This window comes from Chrysochloris asiatica, unplaced genomic scaffold (assembly GCF_000296735.1).
Source record: "Chrysochloris asiatica unplaced genomic scaffold, ChrAsi1.0 scaffold00109, whole genome shotgun sequence".
NCBI classification, from domain to species: Eukaryota; Metazoa; Chordata; class Mammalia; order Afrosoricida; family Chrysochloridae; genus Chrysochloris; species Chrysochloris asiatica.
In genome coordinates this window covers 9,004,169-9,025,809 of record NW_006408627.1, presented here as the reverse complement: position 1 = coordinate 9,025,809, position 21,641 = coordinate 9,004,169, and the positions used below count along the sequence as shown (strand labels likewise).

The following is a 21,641-nucleotide window of genomic DNA, read 5'->3' as shown; positions in this document are numbered from 1 at the left end:
TCATTCCTAGCATATTAATCATAAGACTGTCCAATTCAAAATGGTCAATACCTGTCCATTTTAGCTCATCAATGTCTAGGATACTGATCTTTATGCATTTTATTTCATTTATGATGACTTCCAATTTTCTTAGATTCATACTTCATACAAACCACATTTCAATTATTAATGGATGTCTGTCACTATTTCTTCTCATTTTGAATTGTACCCCTTCACCAAATGAAGGTCCCAAAAGCTTTGCTCCATTAACGTCATTAAGGTCAACTCTACTTTCTAAAGACTGCTCTTCCTCAGTTGTATTTTAAGTGCCTTCCAATCTGAGCAGCTCATCTCTGGCACTGGATCAGACAACATTCCATTCCACTGCTATTCATAAGGTTTTCAGTGGCTAACCATTCAGAAGTGGTCTACCTCTCCTTCTTCTTAATTTGCCTTAGTCTGGGAGCACTACTGAAACCTGTCCACCATGGGTGATATTGCTGGTATTCAAAATATGGGTGGCATAGCTTTCAGCATCACAGCAACACACAAGGCAAGGCAGTACAACAAACTGACAGATGAGTGGTGGTGTTATTGTTAGTTGCCATCAAATCATTTCTGATTTACAGTGACCGCCCCCCATGTGTATAGAACTGAACTATTCCAAAGGTGTAATTCACCAAATCTATCTCCTGAAGTGACAATGGGTGGTTTCTAACTGCCAACCTTTTCATCAGTAGCAACACAGCTGACTCTTAGAACATTCTAAGATATATTTTTACCTCTTTTTCATACAAGAGCAAAATGGTTTGATTTCCTCCAGCAATCATTATTAACTCCTTGTCTGAGGTACAGTTTTCTGCAAGGGATAAATAACGAGTAAGTTTACAAAGTCATCTGGCACAAATATGCACGCTCAATTGAAATAACTTCCAATTCCTCTTGAAATTAGAGGTTTTTATCTTTTTAACACACAAACATCCAGCACATTTCCAAGCAATTAAGTAGCATAAATAGAGTGACGACTTGGCAAGCATCAGTAGTTCACAAGATAGACATGTAGTATCAGTACAATAAACATAACATATTTAAGTACTAATGTACAAAATAAGGCAAACAAGTATTTGATTACTTGACTGCTCTCTAGTTTAATTCAGCTCCAGTTATTGAAAACCATGTTTTATAATCTAAGATTTGAGTATTATTTTATGTGATGATTATAAATAAGTACTTCCAAGTCATGTAACTGGTTACAAACCTCAATTCATTATCAGGGAGTCAATTGTGACTCATAACAACTCTATAGGGCAGAGAACACGTCCCATAGAGTTCCCAGGGAGCACGGTGATGCCATACGATCAGTGCTGGATTGCGAACTGCATGGTCTGTGTTGCAAACCCACAAGTCACTCCACAGGAGAAAGATGAGGCTTTCTGCTCACTATGAGTTGGAACCTACTTTACAGGACTAAACAACAACAATAGAGTCTCCAAGGCTATAAATCTTTACTGGAGCAGACAGCCTCATCTTTCTTCTGTGGAGTGTCTGGTGGGTTTGAAGCACCAACCTTGCAGTTAGCAGCCCAATGTTCTAATCCATTGTGCTATTTGTTGTTGTTGTTAGGTGCCATCGAGTCAAAAAGGGACCAAAATGAAATGAAATAAAAGAAAAAGGATACCATGTGAACTGCTTAGGGAAATTGCTGTTCATTTCTACAGAATAACTGAGAGAATTCATTTATTTTAGGTCACCAGTAAACAAGCTCTCAGAGGACTTCTGTAGGAATATTATAGAGCTCATGCTCTGAGGTTACATGATGCACAATTCAAATAAAGCTAAACCACTTGAGAGCTGGAAGACCTTTGTTTTCCAAGCCTCTGAATCCTTTAGTAAAATAACAATAATGGAACTTATCTGCCCGAATTGTTAGGACAATTGGTTGAGATAATGCATATAAGTTCTGAAAGTACAATTACAGTGCCTGGCACATGTGAGCTTCTCATCACCTACATAGCATTTTACATAACTACAGGCCACTATAACCAGGTAAGTAAATGAGTACTGTGGAAGTAAATCTCTTGCTTAACAATGCCAGAAGAAGAGCCTCTCAAGCTGGAAGCCTCTCAAAATACAACTGGGGAAGAGCAGCTTCCTCAAAGTAGCATTGACCTTAATGATGGAGTAAAGCTGTACGGAACCTTCATTTGCTGAGGTAGCATAACTCAAAATGACATGAAAGAGCTGCACATATCCATTAGTAATTAGAACATGGAATGTATGAAGTATGGTTCTAGGAAAATGGGAAGCTGTCAGATAAGAAATGGAACACTTGAAGGTAAATACCATACACATTCCTGAAATGGACAAGCATTGACTATTTTGAATTGAACAATCCTTTGGTCTACTATTTTGGAAATGGCACTTTGAAGAGAAATGATGCCACATTCAAGGTGAAAAAGAAAGTCTCAAGATCTATTCTTAAGTACAACACTATCCAGTGATAGGATAATATCCATACACTGGAAGAAAGGCCAGTGCAGTGGCTCCATACGATAAGCACTGGACTGTGAACAAGGTCCGAAGTTTGAGCCTGCCAGCTGCTTCATTGGAGAAAGATGAGGCTTTCTGCTCTCACAAAGATTTAAAAGCCTTGGAAATCCTACACAGGGTTGCTATGAGTTGGAACCGAATCAACGACACTTAACAACAGAAGGAAGACCTGTTAAGACAGCTGTGATTCAAATGTACATACCAATCATTAGTGCCAAAGATGAAAAAAAATGAAGAATACTAATTACCAACTTCACAGTCTGAAATTGATCAAACATGCAGTCAAGATGCATTCATGAAGTCAAGATGCATTGATAATGACTGGTGACTGGAAAACAAATGGTGGAAACAAAGACTGGTGACTGGAAAACAAATGGTGGAAACAAATGGTGGAAAATATGACCTTGGTAATAGAAATGATGCTGGAGATAACATGATAGACTTTTTGCAAGACCAATGACCTATTCATTAAAATACCTTCTTTCAACAATATAAATGACGACTATACATATGGACCTCAGCAGATGAGATACATAGAAATCAAATAAAATCCATCTTCAGAAATAGATAATGGAGAATCTCAATATTATCTCTCAGAATGTGGCCAAGTGCAGAACAGAATATTGCTGAAACTGATTCATCATGGGTGACCCTGCTGATATTTAAAATACAGGTGGTATACCTTTCATAATCACAGCAACACACAAGCTATCACACTACATCCAAATTATGTAAGTTCATATTAAAGCTGAATTATAATGAAAACAAGTCCATGAACACCAAAGTATGACCTTGAGTATATTCCACCTGAGTTTAGAGTCCAATTCAAGAACAGATTTGACTCATTGAACATTAATGATCAAAGAACACACAGCTGTGGAATGACATCAAGGACAAGAAAAAAGCAAAAGGTCATTAAAAAGACAGAACAGAAAGAAAACACCAAAATGGATGTTAAAAGACACTTTGAAACCTGTTCTTGAAAGTAGAGTAGCTATGGAAAGTGGGAAAAATAATGAAGTAAAAGAATTTAAAAAAAAATAATTAAAAGGGTGGTTGGAGAAAAAAAAAGTAAAGTATTATAATGAAATGTGCAAAGACCTGGAGTTAGAAAATCACACTTGTCATTGCTTAAGCTGAAAGAAATGAAGAAAAACTTGTCTCAAATTGAAATATTGAAGGATTCTATGAGCAAAAAACTGAATGATGCAGGATCGAAAAAGACATACAGAGTCAATGAACAAAAAACAACTGGTCAACATTTAACCATTTCAGGATGTAGCACATGATTAAAAATCCTATGGTATTACGGGTGGCGAGGAGGGGACAGTAAGGCACAGGTTGGGGATAATAATAATATCATGACTGGGTGAGGAAGGGGAGGGCAATACACAAGAGGGGTAAGTATGCTCATCCTTGGAACAACAGGGCTCTGTGATATCGGGATTGAAGCATAATCTGAATGAGTAATAATGTTAAGGTGATAGATTGTATTATGGATATTGTTTTCCCCTGTCTATTTATGTAAAATAGACACTTGAGTGGGATAGAAAGGAATATCAGGAAATATGATTACAAAAGCTTGTAAGTCTCTCTTCAATTTATAATGGATTGGAATATATAAAAGGTGTTCTAGACCTTTCCCAGTGAAATAGGTTTCTTGTGGAGTTTTGTAGAGTATGAGAACTTGGATGGAATCCTGAACTCCATACAGAACCTTCTAGGTGGGACATTCCCACTTGAAAGCACATGCAGACCAACCCAGAATGAGGTAAAGAGGAGAATAAAAAAAGCAGACTGTTTGGCTATTACAAAAACAAGCAAACTTTTCACCTGGGAGTCATCAAGGCAAGTTTTCAAGTAACTTCAGGACAAACTCTCTTCTAAAACTGATACTCAAAGGGTACACACAAGAAGGTTTGTAAGCTTGCTGGTAACCACATTGGTCTATTTGTGAGAGAAAGTGGGGGAAAGGCAGTAACGAAGACATGAGTTCAGCTTGACCATGTATGAGACTCCTGTCGCCCTAGACATGATAGAGAGAGGAGGAAGGGCTGGTTGGTCTGAAGTCTGGAGAGAATTTGGAATTACTGAGCCCATGGACACTAACCTAGCCACTGGGGTCTAGAGTTGAAAATAAACTATCCAGCTGATATTTAGTGGGGGGAGGCACACAAGAATGCCCAAACCTGTAGATGGTTCCCATTTGGCCTAGCTTGGATGGCTTGATGATTAAAACTTGACGTTGTTGTTGTTGTTAGGTGCCATCAAGTTGGTACAGATCCATGGCAACCTTATGCACAGGAGAACGAAACACTGCCTGATCCTGGGCCAACCTCACTACTGTTGCCATGCTTGAGTCCATCGATGATGCCACTTCGCCAATCCATCTCGTTGGGGGTCTTCCTCTTTTTCTCTGACCCTCCACCTTACCAAACATGATAACCTTCTCCAGTGACTGGTCTCTCCTAATAATATGTCTTAAGTATGAGAGATTAAGTTTGGCCATCCTGGCCTCAGAGAAACACTCTGGTTGCACTTCTTCCAAAATAGAGCTACTGGGTCTTTTGGCAGCCCATGGCACTTTCAATATTCTCCTACAACACCATAACTCAAAAGCATCAATTTTTCTACATTCTTCCTTATTCACTGTCCTTGCTTGCTGAAAGTGAAGACCACAGCCTTCTTTCTATACTGATTGTATCTCAATGTCGAATAAAGAAAAATCCTCATCACTGGACCAATAAACAACATTCTTATCAATGGAGAAACTATTGAAGTTGTCAGAGACTTCATTTTTCTTATATCAACCATCAACACTCATGGAAGCAGCAGTCAAAAAAATCAAACGATGTATTGCATTAGGCAAATCTGTTGCACAAGACCTTTTTAAAGTGTTGAGGAGCAAAGATGTTAGCTTGAGGACTAAGGTGTGTCATGGTATTTTCAATAACCTCATATACATGCAAAAGCTGGACAGTGAATAAAGAAGATTGTAGAAGAATTGATGTTTTCGAGTTATGGTGTTGGAGGAGAATATTGAAAGTGCCATGGGCTGCCAAAAGAATAAACAGATCTGTGTTGGAAGAAGTACAGCCAGAGTGCTCCTTGGAGGCCAAGATGGTCAAACTTCATCTCTCATACTTCAGACATATTGTCAGGAGGGTCCAGTCACTGGAGAAGGTGGGTGGTCATTGAAAAAGAGGAACACACCCAGTGAGATGGATTGGCAAAGTGGCAGCATCAATGGGCTCAAGTATAGCAACAATTGTGAGGTTGGTCCAGGACTAGGCAGTGTTTCATTCTGTTGTGCATAGGGTCATTATGAGTCAGTACTGACTTGATGGCACCTAACAATAACAATGATTGTTATCATGATTAATGGCGATTGTCACAATCCTAAAGGTAGATGTATAACAAAAGGGGTCGGGGAGCAGCTAATCTTACATCCCAGGAACAGAGGACACTAGGACCAGCAAGAAGGATGAGCAAGAGCAGAATGTAGGATTGATCCTAACAAGAGAAACAGAGACACCAGAGGCAGAGGTGACGACATGAAAAGATAGAGCATCTGAGGACTCTAGACTCATATAAAGAGAAATGCTGTGTGCTGATGGGCAGGGGGCTGGTCTGCAAGTGTGTCCTTGGGTTGTTTAAACAATTATATATTCCTGCATGTTTCTGTGCACATCAAAAAAGGGGATTGTAATCACTACAATGAAACAATATGTGATTGGTATAAAACTGATGTTCTGCCATGTAGACTGTCACTCAGTTCACAATAAAAACTTTAAAACAAACAACTAAAAACCTATAGTACTAAAGGGAGAGTTCCGAGTTGCACTGAAGACTCCAAAAATTGATGAGAATACCAAATGAGATGTTCCAGCAAACAGATGCACTTGTCCATGCCAAAAAATCTTCAAGATAATTACTTATGCATCTGACTGGAAAAGATTCACTTTTGTGCACATTTCAAAGAGAGGTGATCCAACAGATTGAAAATGCAGAAAATTTCTAACAGTGTTATTAGTATCACAGGTAAGTAAAATTTTGCTGAAGATAATTCAGCAGTACATTCACAGTACAATCAGAAAATCAAGCCACAGTCAGAAGATGGCATGAAGCATGAGATACCATTTCTGATGTCAGACGAATCTTGAGTGAAGACAATGAATACCATAAAGATGAAATCTGTGTTTTATAGACTATGCAAAGGCATCTGACTATGTGTATCATAACAAATTATGGATAACTTTGCAAAGAACACTAATTGTGCTCATACAGAACCTGCCCATAGTCTAAGGGGGTAGTTGTTCTAACAGAACAATAAGACACTGCATAGTTTAAACTCAGGAAAAGTGTTTGTCAGGGCTGTATCCTATCACTATATTTATTCAATCTGTATGCTGACCAAATAATCTGAGAAGCTGGACTTTATGAAAAATATAGCCTCAGGATCAAAAGAACACTCGTTAGCAACCTAAAATATACAATCTTGCTTGTTGAAAGCAAAGAGGACATGAAGCACTTACTGACGAAGATCAAAGACTACAGACTTCAGTGTGAATCATACTACAACATAAAGAAGACAAAACTCCTCACAACTGGATCAATAAGCAACATTATGATAAATGGGAAAGAGATTGAAGTTGTCAAGGATTCACTTTACTTGGATCTGCAATCAACATCCACAGTAGCAACAGTCAAGAAATCAAGAACCTGAATTAGATAAATCTGCTGCAAAAATCCTCTTCAAAATGTTATAAAAGCAAAGATATCACTTTGAAGACTTATTTGTGCCTGACTCAAGCCATGGTACTTTCAGTCACTTCATATGCATGTGAGGAGACCTGTTGTGTGGCACTGTGGGATATGCCAACCACAAGGTGGGAGTTACAAACTCCTTGAAAAATAAGGTAGCTCTGGTAGCGTAGTGGTTACGAATCGGGCTGCGAACCTTAAGGTCAGCGGTTCGAAACTACCAGCCGCTCCGCGGGAGAAAGATGAGGCTTTCTACTCCCGTAAAGATTTACACCCTCGGAAACCCTGTACAGGGTCGCTATGGGTCGGACCCGACTCGATGGCACTTAACAACAACAACAACAGATTTGGAACAGACTTGACAGCATTTAACAACAACAACATATGCATGTGAAAGCTAAACAAATGAGTAAGGAATACCAAAGAAGAATTAATGGCTTTGAATTATGGTGTTGGACAAGATATTAAATATACCATGAATTGCCACAGGAAAGAACAAATCTGTCTTGAAAAGTGCATCTACAATGCTCTTTCATGTCTCACTTACTTTGGAGAGACCAGTCCCCCGAGAAGGACATCATACTTGATAAAGTAGAGCATCACTGATAAAGAGGAATGCCCTCAACAACATAGATAGATACAGTAGCTGCTCAATGGGCTCAACCAGAACATCAACAGTAAGGATGGCACAGGAGCAGGCAATGTTTTCTTCTGTTGTACATAGGGTCACTATGAGTTGGAACCAACTTGATGGCACCTAATAATAATGTCACTTGCAAAAATGGAACCAGAGCTGCAAGTGACTCTGAATTCATACCTGTTATTTGGTATCAAATGAGTATGCCTTAGTCTTGATTTGAAGGGATAAGAGGAAAATATTGTCTTTTTTAGTTGATAAATTACCTGGCAAACTCTTTTAAATTGTTTATAAGTAAAAAATGCAAGTAGTGGTTAGAGAAACTCCTTTCATATTAATCACTGCTGCTCTTGTCACATTACACATTTAGAAAAATTCGTTTCTCTAAATTGTTATGTATGCCAACTACTGTGCTTCTAGAGAAGTTACCAAATTTGAGTTCTTCTTTCGATGGCAATTTCATGGGAAGTGGTATCAGCTGGTTATGTGCTCTCCCGTTTCCCAGTTGTCCTTCTTTTCCAGAACCAAAAGAAAAGACCTTTCCCAAATCAGGAACATAGGCGAGTGTGTGGTCCCTGTTAAATAAAAATGCATATGGTCAAGTCTCAATTATCCAAACTGATGAGAATATGTAGCAATATGGTAAACTGTCAGAATTAGGTTACTCAGTGAGAGTGAAAGAGTTAACCAACCTCAATGGGTGAAATTAACTCACTGCTACCAAATGGATCTAGTTCACAGGGACTCTACAGGACAAAGTAGAATTGCTCCATCATAGGATTTCTGAGACTGTAAAATCTTTACAGAAGCAAACAGCCTTATCTCCTGCAGAGTGTCTGGTGGGTTTGAACCACCGACCTGTGGTTAGTAGTCCAAGGTTTGCCCTCTGCATCACCTGGGTTCCTGTGGGTGAAATTAGACATCTGGAAACTAATAAATTGTTAATCTGCGGCTGAGCTGATTTTTTAATCCCTGTATCTTTCACTCTGCTATACATGATGTTGTTGTTGTTAGGGGCCATCGAGTCGGTACCAACTCATAGTTACTCTATGCACAGCAGAACGAAACACTGCCTGATCCTGGGCCAACCTCACTACTGTTGCCACTCTTGAGTCCATCAATGCTGCCACTTGGCCAATCCATCTTGTTGGGGGTCTTCCTCTTTTTCTCTGACCCTCCACCTTACCAAACATGATAGCCTTCTCCAGCGACTGGTCCCTCCTGACAATATGTCCAAAGTATGAGAGATGAATCTTGGCCATCCTGTCCTCCAAGGAGCACTCTGGCTGCACTTCTACCAAAATGGATCTATTGGTTCTTTTGGCAGTCCATGGCACTTTCAATATTCTCCTCAAACACTAACTCAAAAGCATCAATTCTTCTATTGTCTTCCTTCTTCACTGCTATACATAGGTCACCATTATTGGAAAAGACTTGATAGAAACAAACAAGAAGAAAAATAAAGTCTAACCAAAAGACTGAAGGTTTGAGTCCACTCAGAGGTGTCTCAGAAGAAAGCTCTGATGATTTAATTCAGAAAAACAGCCATTAAAAACTCTATGATGCACACTTCTTCTCTGACAAACATGGAAATACTATGAGTCTTAGTTGACACTCCTTAAAAATGGTGGTCTAAATCTATGATGTATTTTTCACGATGCTACAAATGGTGACCCCTTTGTCAGGAACGACCATGGCCCCTTGCCTCCCCACCTTTTTTTCAAGTCTCGTTTGAGAGAATCAGTTCTTGGGAACCATATTTGCATCCCTCCTTTCCTCATGCTAGAAAATTAAACTAGGTGACCCTCTCTGAGCTTCCACTTGGTTTTCCAAAAGCAATCATTTCCTGAAATCAGAGACTATTGCATCTCTATCCTTAGAATTTAGCACAGCATCTGGCTTTTAGCACATTTTCAAAATAAAGTTGTTACATAAATGAAGATGACCAGATTTAGATTCAGAGTCTGAAATAGGATTGTAATTAAAATGTTTTAAATCCAATCAATGTGACTGCATCACAACTAAAGGAATAGCATCTCATTATCATATCTAGGAGTCCTGGTGAGGTGCAGGGGATTAATAATCAGACTGCAAAGTCATTTGAACTGCAAGATCAGTGGTTCAAGGTCAGTGGTTTACCAGCCACTCCATGAAAACCCTATAGAGGGTTGCTATGGGTCGGAACCAGCTAGGTGGCACTTAACAACACATTATATCTAGAAGAGCAGAGTTCTAGGAGATGGTGACATTCAATGTTTTGAAATCACAAAATGGGTGAAAATTGGTCTCATGAAAGTGGTAGAATCTGGCATGATTCTATAGCATACAATATAAGATTAAATCAATTCCCTACATTCCCCAAATAAGTAATTATGTCAAGAGAAAAAGCACTTCCTCACTGATATGGCTGCAGGGATAGTCTAGATTATATCAATTTCTTAGTAGTTTGCTTAATATAAACTATTATTTAAGAGAGGGGCTCAGTGTCTCTGTAGGGTAAGCACTAGACTGCAAACCACAAGGTTGTTGGTTCGAGTCCACCAGCCATTCTGTAGAAACCTGAGACTTTCTGCTCCCACAAGAATCTACAGCCTCAAAAACACTATACAAGGTCATTATGAGTCGGAATCAATTCAATGGCAGTTTAACAACAGTTCCTAAGAAACTGCTCAACTGTGGGTATTGAGAAAACTAGGTTTCTGGATCAGCAAAGATGAGGCCTTACCACCTGAAGTATGGTCAACACTACTTAGAAACTGCCAACTGTCTCCATGTGAAGTAGTAAGAGCACCCAGTAAATCATCATGAGTTAGAATTTTCACACCATAGCAAAGCATTACCACTTTGTTTCTGGACAAATAATATAAACCCTTTTTGGGATAATAGAAAAAACAGATGTAGTATGGAGCAGTATGAAAAATGAACAATTTTTCAATATTATATATCCAAGGGACTCCAAAAAAATGGGAAGATTTAGGTTGGTGGTTCCAGGCAATTCCATAGAGGACTTGGTCATTCTCCTGAATCTATAGAATGACTGCCAAGGTTTACATCAAGACACCTTTAACATGGCTCTAGTTCTTGGAATCCATATGATTCAAAGCAATGTGTATTATGAAGAACTGTAAGTGTTGATAATGATTATATTGTGTTTAATGAAACATATTGAATACAAAGAATCACAACATCCCCCAAATTCAATAACCTCATATACATGCAAAAGCTGGACAGTGAATAAGAAAGACTGTACAAGAATTGATGCCTTTGAATTATGGTGTTGGAGAAGGATATTGAAAGTGCCATGGGCTGCCAAAAGAGCCAATAGATCCGTTTTGGAAGAAGTGCAGCCAGAGTGTTCCTTAGAGGCCAAGATGGCCAAACTTTGTCTCTCATACTTTGGACATATTGTCAGGAGAGACCAGTTGCTGGAGAAGGATATCATGTTTGGTAGGGTGGAGGGTCAGAGCAAAAGAGGAAGACTCCCAACAAGATGGCTTGGCCAAGTGGCAGTATCGATGGACTCAAGCGTGGCAACTGTAGTGAGGTTAGCCCAGGATCAGAAAGTGTTTCATTCTGCTGTGCATAAGGTCACTATGGGTCAGTACTGACTCGACGGCACTTAACAACACCAACAGTGGTGTGGCACTGTAGGGTGAGCACTCGGCCAAAAGGTCAGTTTGAACTGCAAAGTTGGTGGTTCAAATTCACCAGCTGCTCCACCGAAGCCCTATACAGGGCTGCTATGAGTCGGAATTGACTAGATAGCACTTAAAAACAACAACATAATCCATTTATGTAATTTTATTCCATGATCATAAGAAAATATGCATGATCATACTACTGACTGAAAGTGTATACTGTTTTTTTATAGTGAGTCCAATATTCAGATAAAATATGGATTTACTTGTGTTTGTGAAGGAAAAATTGTCCACAGAAAGAAGAAATGCATTAACCTCATCAATCCCCAACATCCTATTGGTAAATAATAGACTAATGAACATAAATATCAGAGATAAAAAATTAAGTAAACCAAGATTTTGGGGGTTTTTTGTTTTTGTTTGAAAAGGTAGTTCCATAGAAACCACCATTGACTTTGTCTTGTACTTCACTGTCATCAAAGCAGGTTACTCTGAAAGAATTATGGTAACTAAAAAGCATGTAGGCCTAGATGAGCTATGAGAGAAGATGTTTTGTCAATGAATAATCCTTTGTGATTTGTGTTCATATATTGTCCTCCAAATTAAAAAAAAAAAAAATAGTTGTTTTCCTTAAAAATAAAAGTGCATCATAATTGTGACAGAAGTATTTCACTGAAAGGGCAACTGAAAGCTAATTGCATTTCCTCATTAAAAAAAAAAAAAATCAATGAAAAGAAACATGCATACTAATATTAAGGTTTATTATGATTCTCTGGTGAAAAAAAAAAAAAAAAAAATCAATGAAAAGAAACATGCATACTAATATTAAGGTTTATTATGATTCTCTGGTGTGATTATCTAGGACTCAAACTCAACAACAACTGTGAGGATGACACAGGACAGGTCAATGTTGTATTCTGTTGTGAATAGGGTCACTCTGAGTTGGGACTGACTCAATGGCACCTAACGACAGTGTCATTTAAGCTTTTCACCTATTTGATAATGTTTGATACTAATCTCTCAGTCAAGTAAACTAATGGAAATTGTATTCTATTATCCATTTAAATGTATTAGAAAGATTTTGTCCATTTTTGTTGACACTTTATAGCTTACCTTCCACATGCAATCTGGGTCACTCTATTCCCAGTGAGTTCTGTCACCAAACGGGGTCTTGACTCATTCTGTACTGAATTGTGACCAAGTTGTCCATAATTACCAGCACCAAAAGTAAATACCTGCCCATTCTAAAGAAAGAGAATATCATATCAGATTTGAGAGAAGCCATAGAGAAGAACAGCCTCTACAACATTGTCGCTAGGTGCCATTGAGTAGGTCCTGACTCACAGTGACCTTATGTACAACAGAATGAAACACTGTTAGGTCCCACGCCAACTCACAGTTGTTGTTACGCTTGAGCCCATTACTGTTGTCACTGTGCCAATCCACCTCATTGGAGGTCTTCCTGTTTTCCACCTCCACTTTACCAAGCATGATGTCCTTCTCCAGGGACTGGTCCCTCCTGACTGGTCTTGTCATCCTGGCTTCTAAGGAGCATTTTGGCTATACTGCTTCCAACACAGATTTGTTAGTTATTCTGGCTGTCTATGGTATTTTAAAAATTCTTCTCCAACACTGTAACTGAAATGCATCAATTCTAAGGTCTTCCTTATTCACTGTCCAAATTTCATATGCATTGAGATGATTGAAAATACCATGACTTGGATCAGGCACATCTTAGTAATTTAATAAAAGCACCATCCATTGAAAGCTCCCAAATATCAGTAGAAGTCCTGCAAGTCAAAAGGACCTTCCTTGATAAACACTAACTCTCCACCTATAGATGATCTAGTGCTTTCCCCATCACAAAGTATAGAGTGACAATCGGAGAGATACAAGGGTACACCCACCTTTGTGAGCAGAGCAGTGTGAGAGCCACCACAAGTGAGAAACTCAACTTCTTGGTTGTCCAATTCTTCAACAAGAGAAGGAGAATCTGTTTCTATGCAAGGGAAAAAATAGTTGAAATGACTAAATACATCCTGAGCTTTGCAATGGAATTTTATGCTATTGGTAAAACACCTGACAATGACTTATGTGTTACCCTGTGTAATTAACATTAGACCTTGTTACTAAGAAATGCAATGTTCCACCAATGAGCAAGGGCTATGTTTACTACAATAGCTGTGAACATAAAACAACAGAGTTTGTTAAACCTGAAACTCTGACACGTTGATTCTGGGACCATGAGAAATTTTGTCATCTACTTTGAGCTGTTTAATAACAGGAACTAATATAATTATAATGCCAGACATTTACGTGCAAAGACACCTTAGAGATCATCTTATTCAAACTTGTCATGTCACAGAAAAGTGGGGTGGGGGAGACAGGTTGAAAAAAAAAGTTAAATGACTTGGAAAGGGCCCTGCAGTTATTAAACTCATGTATTCTGATATCCAGTCAAATTCTCTTTCCCTTTTCTCAGCATAGCCCTGAATTGTGCCTCAATTATGATAACAACTTCCACACATCAGCCTTTTGGACTAATTCTGCCCTAACGACAAGAGGGATAATCAGGAAGAACAATGCATATGAAAAGTGAAGATCTGAATCGCTTTTGATAGAGAGGTCTATGATAACTTTATCTTCTATCTAACACATATATTTATTGATAATATTAATTTGAAAATATATTTCCATACTGTCAGTGTGGCCCAAGCCTAGTTGTCCAAAATCATTTTTCCCCCAGGAGTAAATGTTTCCGGACATGGATAAGGCCATGCTGTGGGCTTCTCCTGCAGATATCTGAACCAAGGGGACTCCTGTGAGATGTGTAACAATCTGTGGTGTTGAGGTTGAGCCAACTATTCTTCCAACTCCGAGCTGGCCATGTAAATTCTGCCCCCAGGCAAAAAGTTCACCACCTTGACAAAAAAACAACAACAAAGAAGAAAATGATCATTTATTATGTTTAAAATACAGCATACATTACCCTAGGGTATGCTACTGTTGATGTTGTTAGATGCTGTCAAGTCAGTTATGACACATAGTGACCCTATATGTGTACAATAGAACAAAACACTGTGTGGTCCTGCACCATCTTAAAAACAGTCATATATTTGAGCCCATTGTTGCAACCACTGTGTCAATCTGTCTCATTGAGGGTCTTCCTCTTTTTAACAACCTTTTACTTTCCCAAGAATGGTATCCTTCTCCAGGGACTGATCTATGTATTGTTGCTGTTGTTAACTGCCTATATATAGTATAATATAAAACTACCATACAATCAAATGATTGAATGCTCAGATTCCATGTCTAAATCAGGAAAACAGAGAAGAATCTTCTCTTCACCCCTAACAGTTATACTTAATTCTTATCCCCCAACTTACAGGGTATGTAAAGCTATTTGAACATACTGCAATCAAATTCAAGAAAAAAGAAATTGGAGGTAGGACTTGATGGCGGATAGGGTAGAAATGCAGTGAGGATCTCTGTCAGCAATAACACAGAATACCAGATGAAGCAGGTTCAGGGGACCATTCCAGAACTCTGAAACATATATATATAGGAATATTTTAAAAGTTTGAAGGCTTATAACCAGTGGAATATGTAGCAGAAGCAAGAAATCCAGTGCTTTTGAATCCTCCAGCCTCAGCAGCTCCCAGAGCTGCCATCTTGGGAGAGACCAAGAAGGGGAAGGATCAGAGCCATCATGGACTGATGCTTGACCGAACCTTGGAGATAAAAGTGTGGACATTCTTTTTTGTATCTGTTCCTTGGTCTCTCACTGTCTGAACAACTAGAGGGGGTGCCTGAGCAAGTGCACACCCCACCTCCACCCCCAGAGGGTTCTATTACGCATGCACACAGATCTCCTCAATATTTAAAGGAACAGTTTCCACTAAAAACCAAACGGCAGTGCAAAACAGCCACAGCCAGCCGCGAACTGTTTATCACTAGGAAAAAGGCCAGAACAGGTGTTGTGGAGTGGGAGAAACACAGACTAAAAACCAAAGCAGGCTGAAAATTAATCCTGAGTTATGTCATAATGACCAACAGTGGCATCTTTAAATTTCTCAGGCAGCCTTGAAGTCAAGAAGCTGAATATTAAAGTCAAAGTGGATATTGAAGTCATACTCATATTTAGCTGCAGGGTTTTTTTCCCTCTCTCTTTTCTGCGATTATAGACTACAGCATCCAATCTGTCTTTTTTGCTTTTGCTGTTTTGTTTTTTGGGTCCCCTCCTTACCTTTAGGGAGCTTTTTCTCTCCCTGCATTATGCAAGAAGAGGCAGCAATTGCTGTCATATAGTCAAGCTATAATCACACCCTATAAAATCCCACAATCCAGGCAAGAACCAATACCAACTGCCATACACCAGGTATGTTGTAGGTAGGCAGCCAATACCTGCAACAGTTACTCTGAGTTGAGTGATTGTTGTTATTGTTGTGAAATATCACTGAGTCTGTTCTGACCCATAGTGACCCTGTATAAGAGTGAAAAGGGAAGCCCATCTCCTGATCACATATACCTGGAGGCAATCAGAAAGCATAAAAAAAATACCAAAACACACACTCATCTAAGTATTAATGCCAGAGCTAACTACTGCATATGCCCCAAAAAACAGAAACAGATGACCATATCAGCACATGTCCAGAAACAAGATAAAGTGACTGAGACAAATGATCAGGATGTAGACCTACACTCCATACTGGAAGGAGGGAAGGCTTTGGAAATGCCTGGGAAGGAATTCAGAAAAATGATTATAAAATGTATCAAAATACTTTACAATGGAGTTGAGAAAATTAAGGAAGAAATCAGGAAAGTGCTATAGGAACAATCAAGTAAGATAGATAGAGCATTGGAAGCAATTCAAAACCTACAGAAAGAGGTCCAAACAATTAATAATAAAACATCAGAAATGGACAATACATTGAAAAGGCAAAGGAATTGAATTGAAAAGATGGAAGCCAGAACCAGGGAGTTGGAAGACAAATCTCTCAATACTAAGATAGAAGAGCAGGCAGAAAAAAGGATTTCAAAAACTGAAGAAGGTCTAAGATTCATGTTGGGCAATATGAAGAGGAATAACTTAAGAATTATCAGCATTCCAGAACAGGAAGAATAACACATGTCCACAGAAGAGAGAGTTGAAGAGCTCCCGGAAGAACATTTTCCCAACATCCTGAAAAGTGAAAAAATAAGCATTCAAGAACTGCAATGAACTCCAGGAAGGATAGACCCCAAAAGAAAATCACCAAAACATATAAATCATAATCAAGCTTTCCAAAATCAAAGATAAGGACAGCAGAATCCTGAAAGCAGCTAGAGAAAAGAGAAGTGTTATATACAAAGGCAAGTAAATTAAATTAAGCTCGGATCTCTCAGTAGAACCATGCAGGCAAGAAGACAATGGGGAGGCATATATAAGACCTTGAAAGAAAAAAAAACTGCCAACCAAGAATCCTCTACCCAGTAAAGCTGTCAATCAAATATGATGGTGTAATCAAAACATTCCAGGATAAACAGAAGCTAAGAGATTTTGCCAGAGCCAACCCTGCACTGCAGAACATCCTAAAGGGAGTTCTGTGGACTGAGAACCAACAAGAACAGACAACAACCAGGGATTGACATATATGGCAGTACCACCCAGAACTCAAACAACAAATGGAAGAGTCGAGAACAGAACAAAACTCTATAAGAACAAATTCAGAGAATCTGGAAGGTCAGTCTATGATCAAAATAATGATAAGCCTTAAGGACATTATACTGAGTGAAATTAGTCAATCACAAAAGGACAAGTATTGCATAAGACCATTATTATAAAAGCTTAAGAACACTAAAAGGAAAAAAAAAAAAATTATTTGTTGGTTTCCAGTGGGGCTGGGATGGGGGGTTTGGGGGAAGGTGGAGGGAGGCAGTGGTAGAGCACAGGTAGGGGCAGACACATCATAGTTCGGGTGTTGAGGCGGGCCGTACAGAAGAAGGGAGAAAGGTGATAAAACAAGGTAGATAGAGGAACACTGAGACAGATTTGCATGGGTTAAATGGGACAGAGATAAATAGTGATGCATACTCAAACTTGGAACATCAGGGCTCTATGATACAGGGATCAAGGCATAGTTTGAAGAGGGGAAATAATACTAAGATGCTTGGCTGTCTTAACAAATATTGGTTTCCCTTGCTTATTGTAAAATGGACACTTCAGTTGGATAGAAAGGAATGCATGAATACAGAAAGCTTGTAAGCTTGTCTTCAGCCTATAACTGATGTTGTTGTTGTTTTGTGCCATGGAGTCGGTTCCAACCCATAGTGACCCTATACAGGATTTCTGAGGCTATAAATCTTTATGGGAGCAGAAAGCCTCCTCTTTCTCCCATGGAGCAGCTGGTAGTTTCGAACTGCTGACCTTGTGGTTCACAGCTCGATTCGTAATCGCTACGCTACCAGGAATACCTAAAAGGTAAAACTTCCCCAGTGAAATAGGCCTCCAGCGGAGCCTTTGCAGTGTAAAGGACCTAAGCCCCATCTAGAACCTTTTGAGTTGGGACATTCCCACTAAAAAGAACAAGCAGACCAGTCTGGAACAGCTAGAGCAACAGAAGATCTTCAAAGAAAGATCAGCAGCAAAAACCCCAAACAAAAATGGCAGCATGATTGGCTACTTCAAGAATAACCAAGTTGTATAACTAAGTTGTTCACTGGGAAGCCATCAAGGCAAGCAATCAAGTTCCTTCAGGACAAAATCCCCTCTAAGACTAAAACTTAAAGGGAACACATGAGCATACATGTAAGCTTGCAGGCGACCACATTGGTCTACTGGTGAGTGGAAGAGGGGCAAAGGCAGCAATGAAGAAATGGGCTGAGTTCAACCATGGTCCATTGACTCCCATTGACCTGGAGATGAGAGAGAAAAGAGGAAGGGCTGGTTGGTCCAAAGTGTGATGAGACCTAGGAACACCTGAACCTATGGATAGTGACACAACCACAGATGGCTAGAGCTGAAAGTGAAGCATCCAGCTGATAATGAAGTGAGGGGAGGCGCACAAGAACACCCAAAGTTGTAGATAGTACCCATTTGACTTGGCCTTGATGGCTTGATAATCAGAGCTCGACTAGAGGAAGATTAAAAAAACAAAAAATAACACAACAATTTTTGATACAGGAAACGAGGGTAAACTGCTACAATTTGATGAATTTGACCCATACTCATGGAAGTTGTTGTTGTTAGGTGCCATCGAGTCGGTACCAACTCATAGTGACCCTATGTACAACAGAACAAAACACTGCCTGGTCAACCTCACAATTGTTGCCACACTTGAGCCACAATTGTTGCCACACTTTAAAAAGGTCTTATGCAGCAGATTTGCCTAACGCAATACGTCGTTTGATTTCTTGACGGCCACTTCCATGAGTGTGGATGGTTGATCAAAGAAGACTGAAGTCCTTGACAACTTCAATCTTTCCTCTGTTGATAAGAATGCTGTTTATTGGTCCAGTGGTGAGGATTTTTGTTTTCTTTACATTGAGGTGCAATCCATACTGAAGGCTGTGGTCTTTGATCTTTATCAGCAAATATTTTAAGTCCTCTTCACTTTCAACAAGCGAGGTTGTATCACTCAGCATTTCTCAAGCTGGGGGAACTGAAGAAAATATTCAAGCCTCGACTTTCGTTATTGAAAGATTCTCTGGGCAAATTATTGAATGATGCAGAAAGTATCAAAAGAAGAAGGAAGGAATGCTGTACAAAAAGAAGGAGTCACTGTACCAAAAGAAAATGGTTGATGTTCAACCATTTCAAGAGGTAGCATATGATCAAGAGCAAATGATACTGAAGGAAGAAGTCCAAGGTGCATTGAAGGAATTAGCAAAGAACAAGGCAACAGGAATTGATGGAATAAAAATTGAAATCTTTCAAAAAAAATGAGGCAGCACAGGAGGCACTCATCATCTATGCAAAGAAATTTGGAAGACAACTACCTGGCCAACTGATCGGAAGAGATCCATTTTTGTGCCCATTCCAAAGAGAAGTGACTCAACGGAATGCGGAAATCATCGGACAGTATCTTTGACATCCCATGTGAGTAAAGTTTTACTAAAGGTAATACAGAAATTGCTGCAAGCATACATTGACAGAGACCTTCCAGAGGTTCAAGCTGGATTCAGAAGTGGATATGGAATGAGGAATATTATTGCTGATGTCCAATGGATCTTGGCTGCAAGCAGAGAATAACAGAAAGATGTTTGCCTGTGCTTTATTGACTACGCAAAGGCTTTCAATTGTGTGGCTCATGACAAGCTAAGGACAACATTGTGAAGTGTTTCTGAACACTTAATTGTGCTCATGAGGAATCTGTACATGGACCAAGAGGAACAGAACATGGGAAACACTGAATGGTTTAAAACTAAGAAAGGGGTGTATTCTTTTGCCATACTTATTCAACCTGTATGCTGAGCAAATAATCTGAGAAACTGGGTTATATAAAGAAAAATGTGGCATCAGGATTGCAGGAAGACTCATTAACAACCTGCAGTATGCAGATGCTACTCATGGAGTATCATCTAAACACCAGCAGAGAGGGAAGGAGTCTTCATATCAAGTATCATTGATATTCCCTCTGTATATAAGGTATATAGGGATGGACAACTTAGACATTGGCTACCTAAAATGAGGGGGCAAGAAAGGCAAGAAGTGACTGGCTTACAAGGTTTCAAGGGGGAGTTTAGTTTAAGAGTGTATGGGGGAAGAAAGGATCCCCACTGAATAGTTTCTTCTTGTCTACTTGGATCTGATTAAAAGAGATCGGGATAAGATTCTTATGGTTCAATAGTGAGTAATTGTTATCATGACTAATTACGACTGTCACAGTTGTAAAGGTAGAAGTTTTGTTACAAAAATGAGGGAGAAGTTAATCTTACAGTGCAGAAACCAAGGACCCTAGGATCATCAAGGGAAAAGTCTACAAGCGGAATGAGAGAACTTGTCCAGAGAAGCAGTGACACCAGAGATGGAGGCAGAGATGAGGACATGGAGAAAGGGAGCAGCTGAGGACTCTTGATTCATGGAAAGAGAGGGACTGGGAGATGGTGGCCAGGAGGCAGACTTGCAGAATGTGCCCTTTGGTGGTATAACAAAAAAAAAAAGCTAAAGTGAATAGAGAGAAATACTGTTAACTGATGGTACATGGAGGGGATTATAATCATTATAATGAAACAAGGTGTATGATTTGTTGAATGTAAAACTGATGATCTGTCTTATAAACTGTCACTCAATCCACAATAAAAAATTTTTAAAAGAAAATAATTTTTGATTCATAGGATGGCAACATGCTATATAAAAATGGAGTCTAGAACTATTACTTAATCTATTCCCCTCTTAAGAAGCTTTGGTACCACAGTGGTTACAAGCAGGCTGCTAACCTCAAGGTCAGCAGTAGAAACTACCAGCTGTTCCACGGGAGGTAGATGAGGCTTTCTGCTCCCATAAACACTTACAGCCTCGGAAACACTGTACCATGTCGCTATGAGTCAGAACCAACTCCAAAGCAGATAATCATTCTTATGTATCTAAAGATCACAAACAAACAACTTACAAGTCCATTAGAAATTTTAGTACACTGTCTTTAATGGAGTTGGCTACTTCCATCAAGTAAATATATGGAAGACATTTTTCAAAAAGATACTTAATATTATCTAGTGGAGTTAAAAATATCTCATGGAGTCTGGAAAGTGAAAACTAACATTTACAAAACATCTCTTTGCAAGATACTATGCAGGATCTGAAGGAGCTCTGGTAGTGTAGTGGTTACGAATCAGGCTGTGAGCTGCAAGGTCAGCTGTTCGAAACTACCAGCCGCTCCGCCAGAGAAAGATGAGGTGGTCTGCTCCTGTAAAGATTTACAGCCTCGGAAATCCTGTGTAGGGTTGCTATGAGTTGGAACCGACTCCACGGCACATAACAACAACAACAACAACATGCAGGATCTGGGGGAGACAGAGCCCTCCTGCAACTATAATTATCATATTTTATATAAACATAAATATTACCAGCCACCAATGTTCCTGTTGTTGTTAGA

The 21,641-nt window shown here is 39.2% G+C and overlaps 1 protein-coding gene across 1 annotated transcript in view; it reads right to left on the bottom strand.

The window, feature by feature from the left end:
• HERC5 (HECT and RLD domain containing E3 ubiquitin protein ligase 5) overlaps positions 1-21,641 on the bottom strand; it is a 113,295-nt gene that overhangs the window by 78,829 nt on the left and 12,825 nt on the right. The window contains exons 4-8 of the mRNA XM_006867775.1: positions 14,268-14,489; positions 13,476-13,567; positions 12,682-12,812; positions 8,360-8,505; positions 762-838 (exon numbers count right to left, since the gene is read on the bottom strand). Coding sequence (XP_006867837.1) covers positions 762-838; positions 8,360-8,505; positions 12,682-12,812; positions 13,476-13,567; positions 14,268-14,489 — 668 coding nt within the window. The remainder of the gene's footprint in view (positions 1-761; positions 839-8,359; positions 8,506-12,681; positions 12,813-13,475; positions 13,568-14,267; positions 14,490-21,641) is intronic.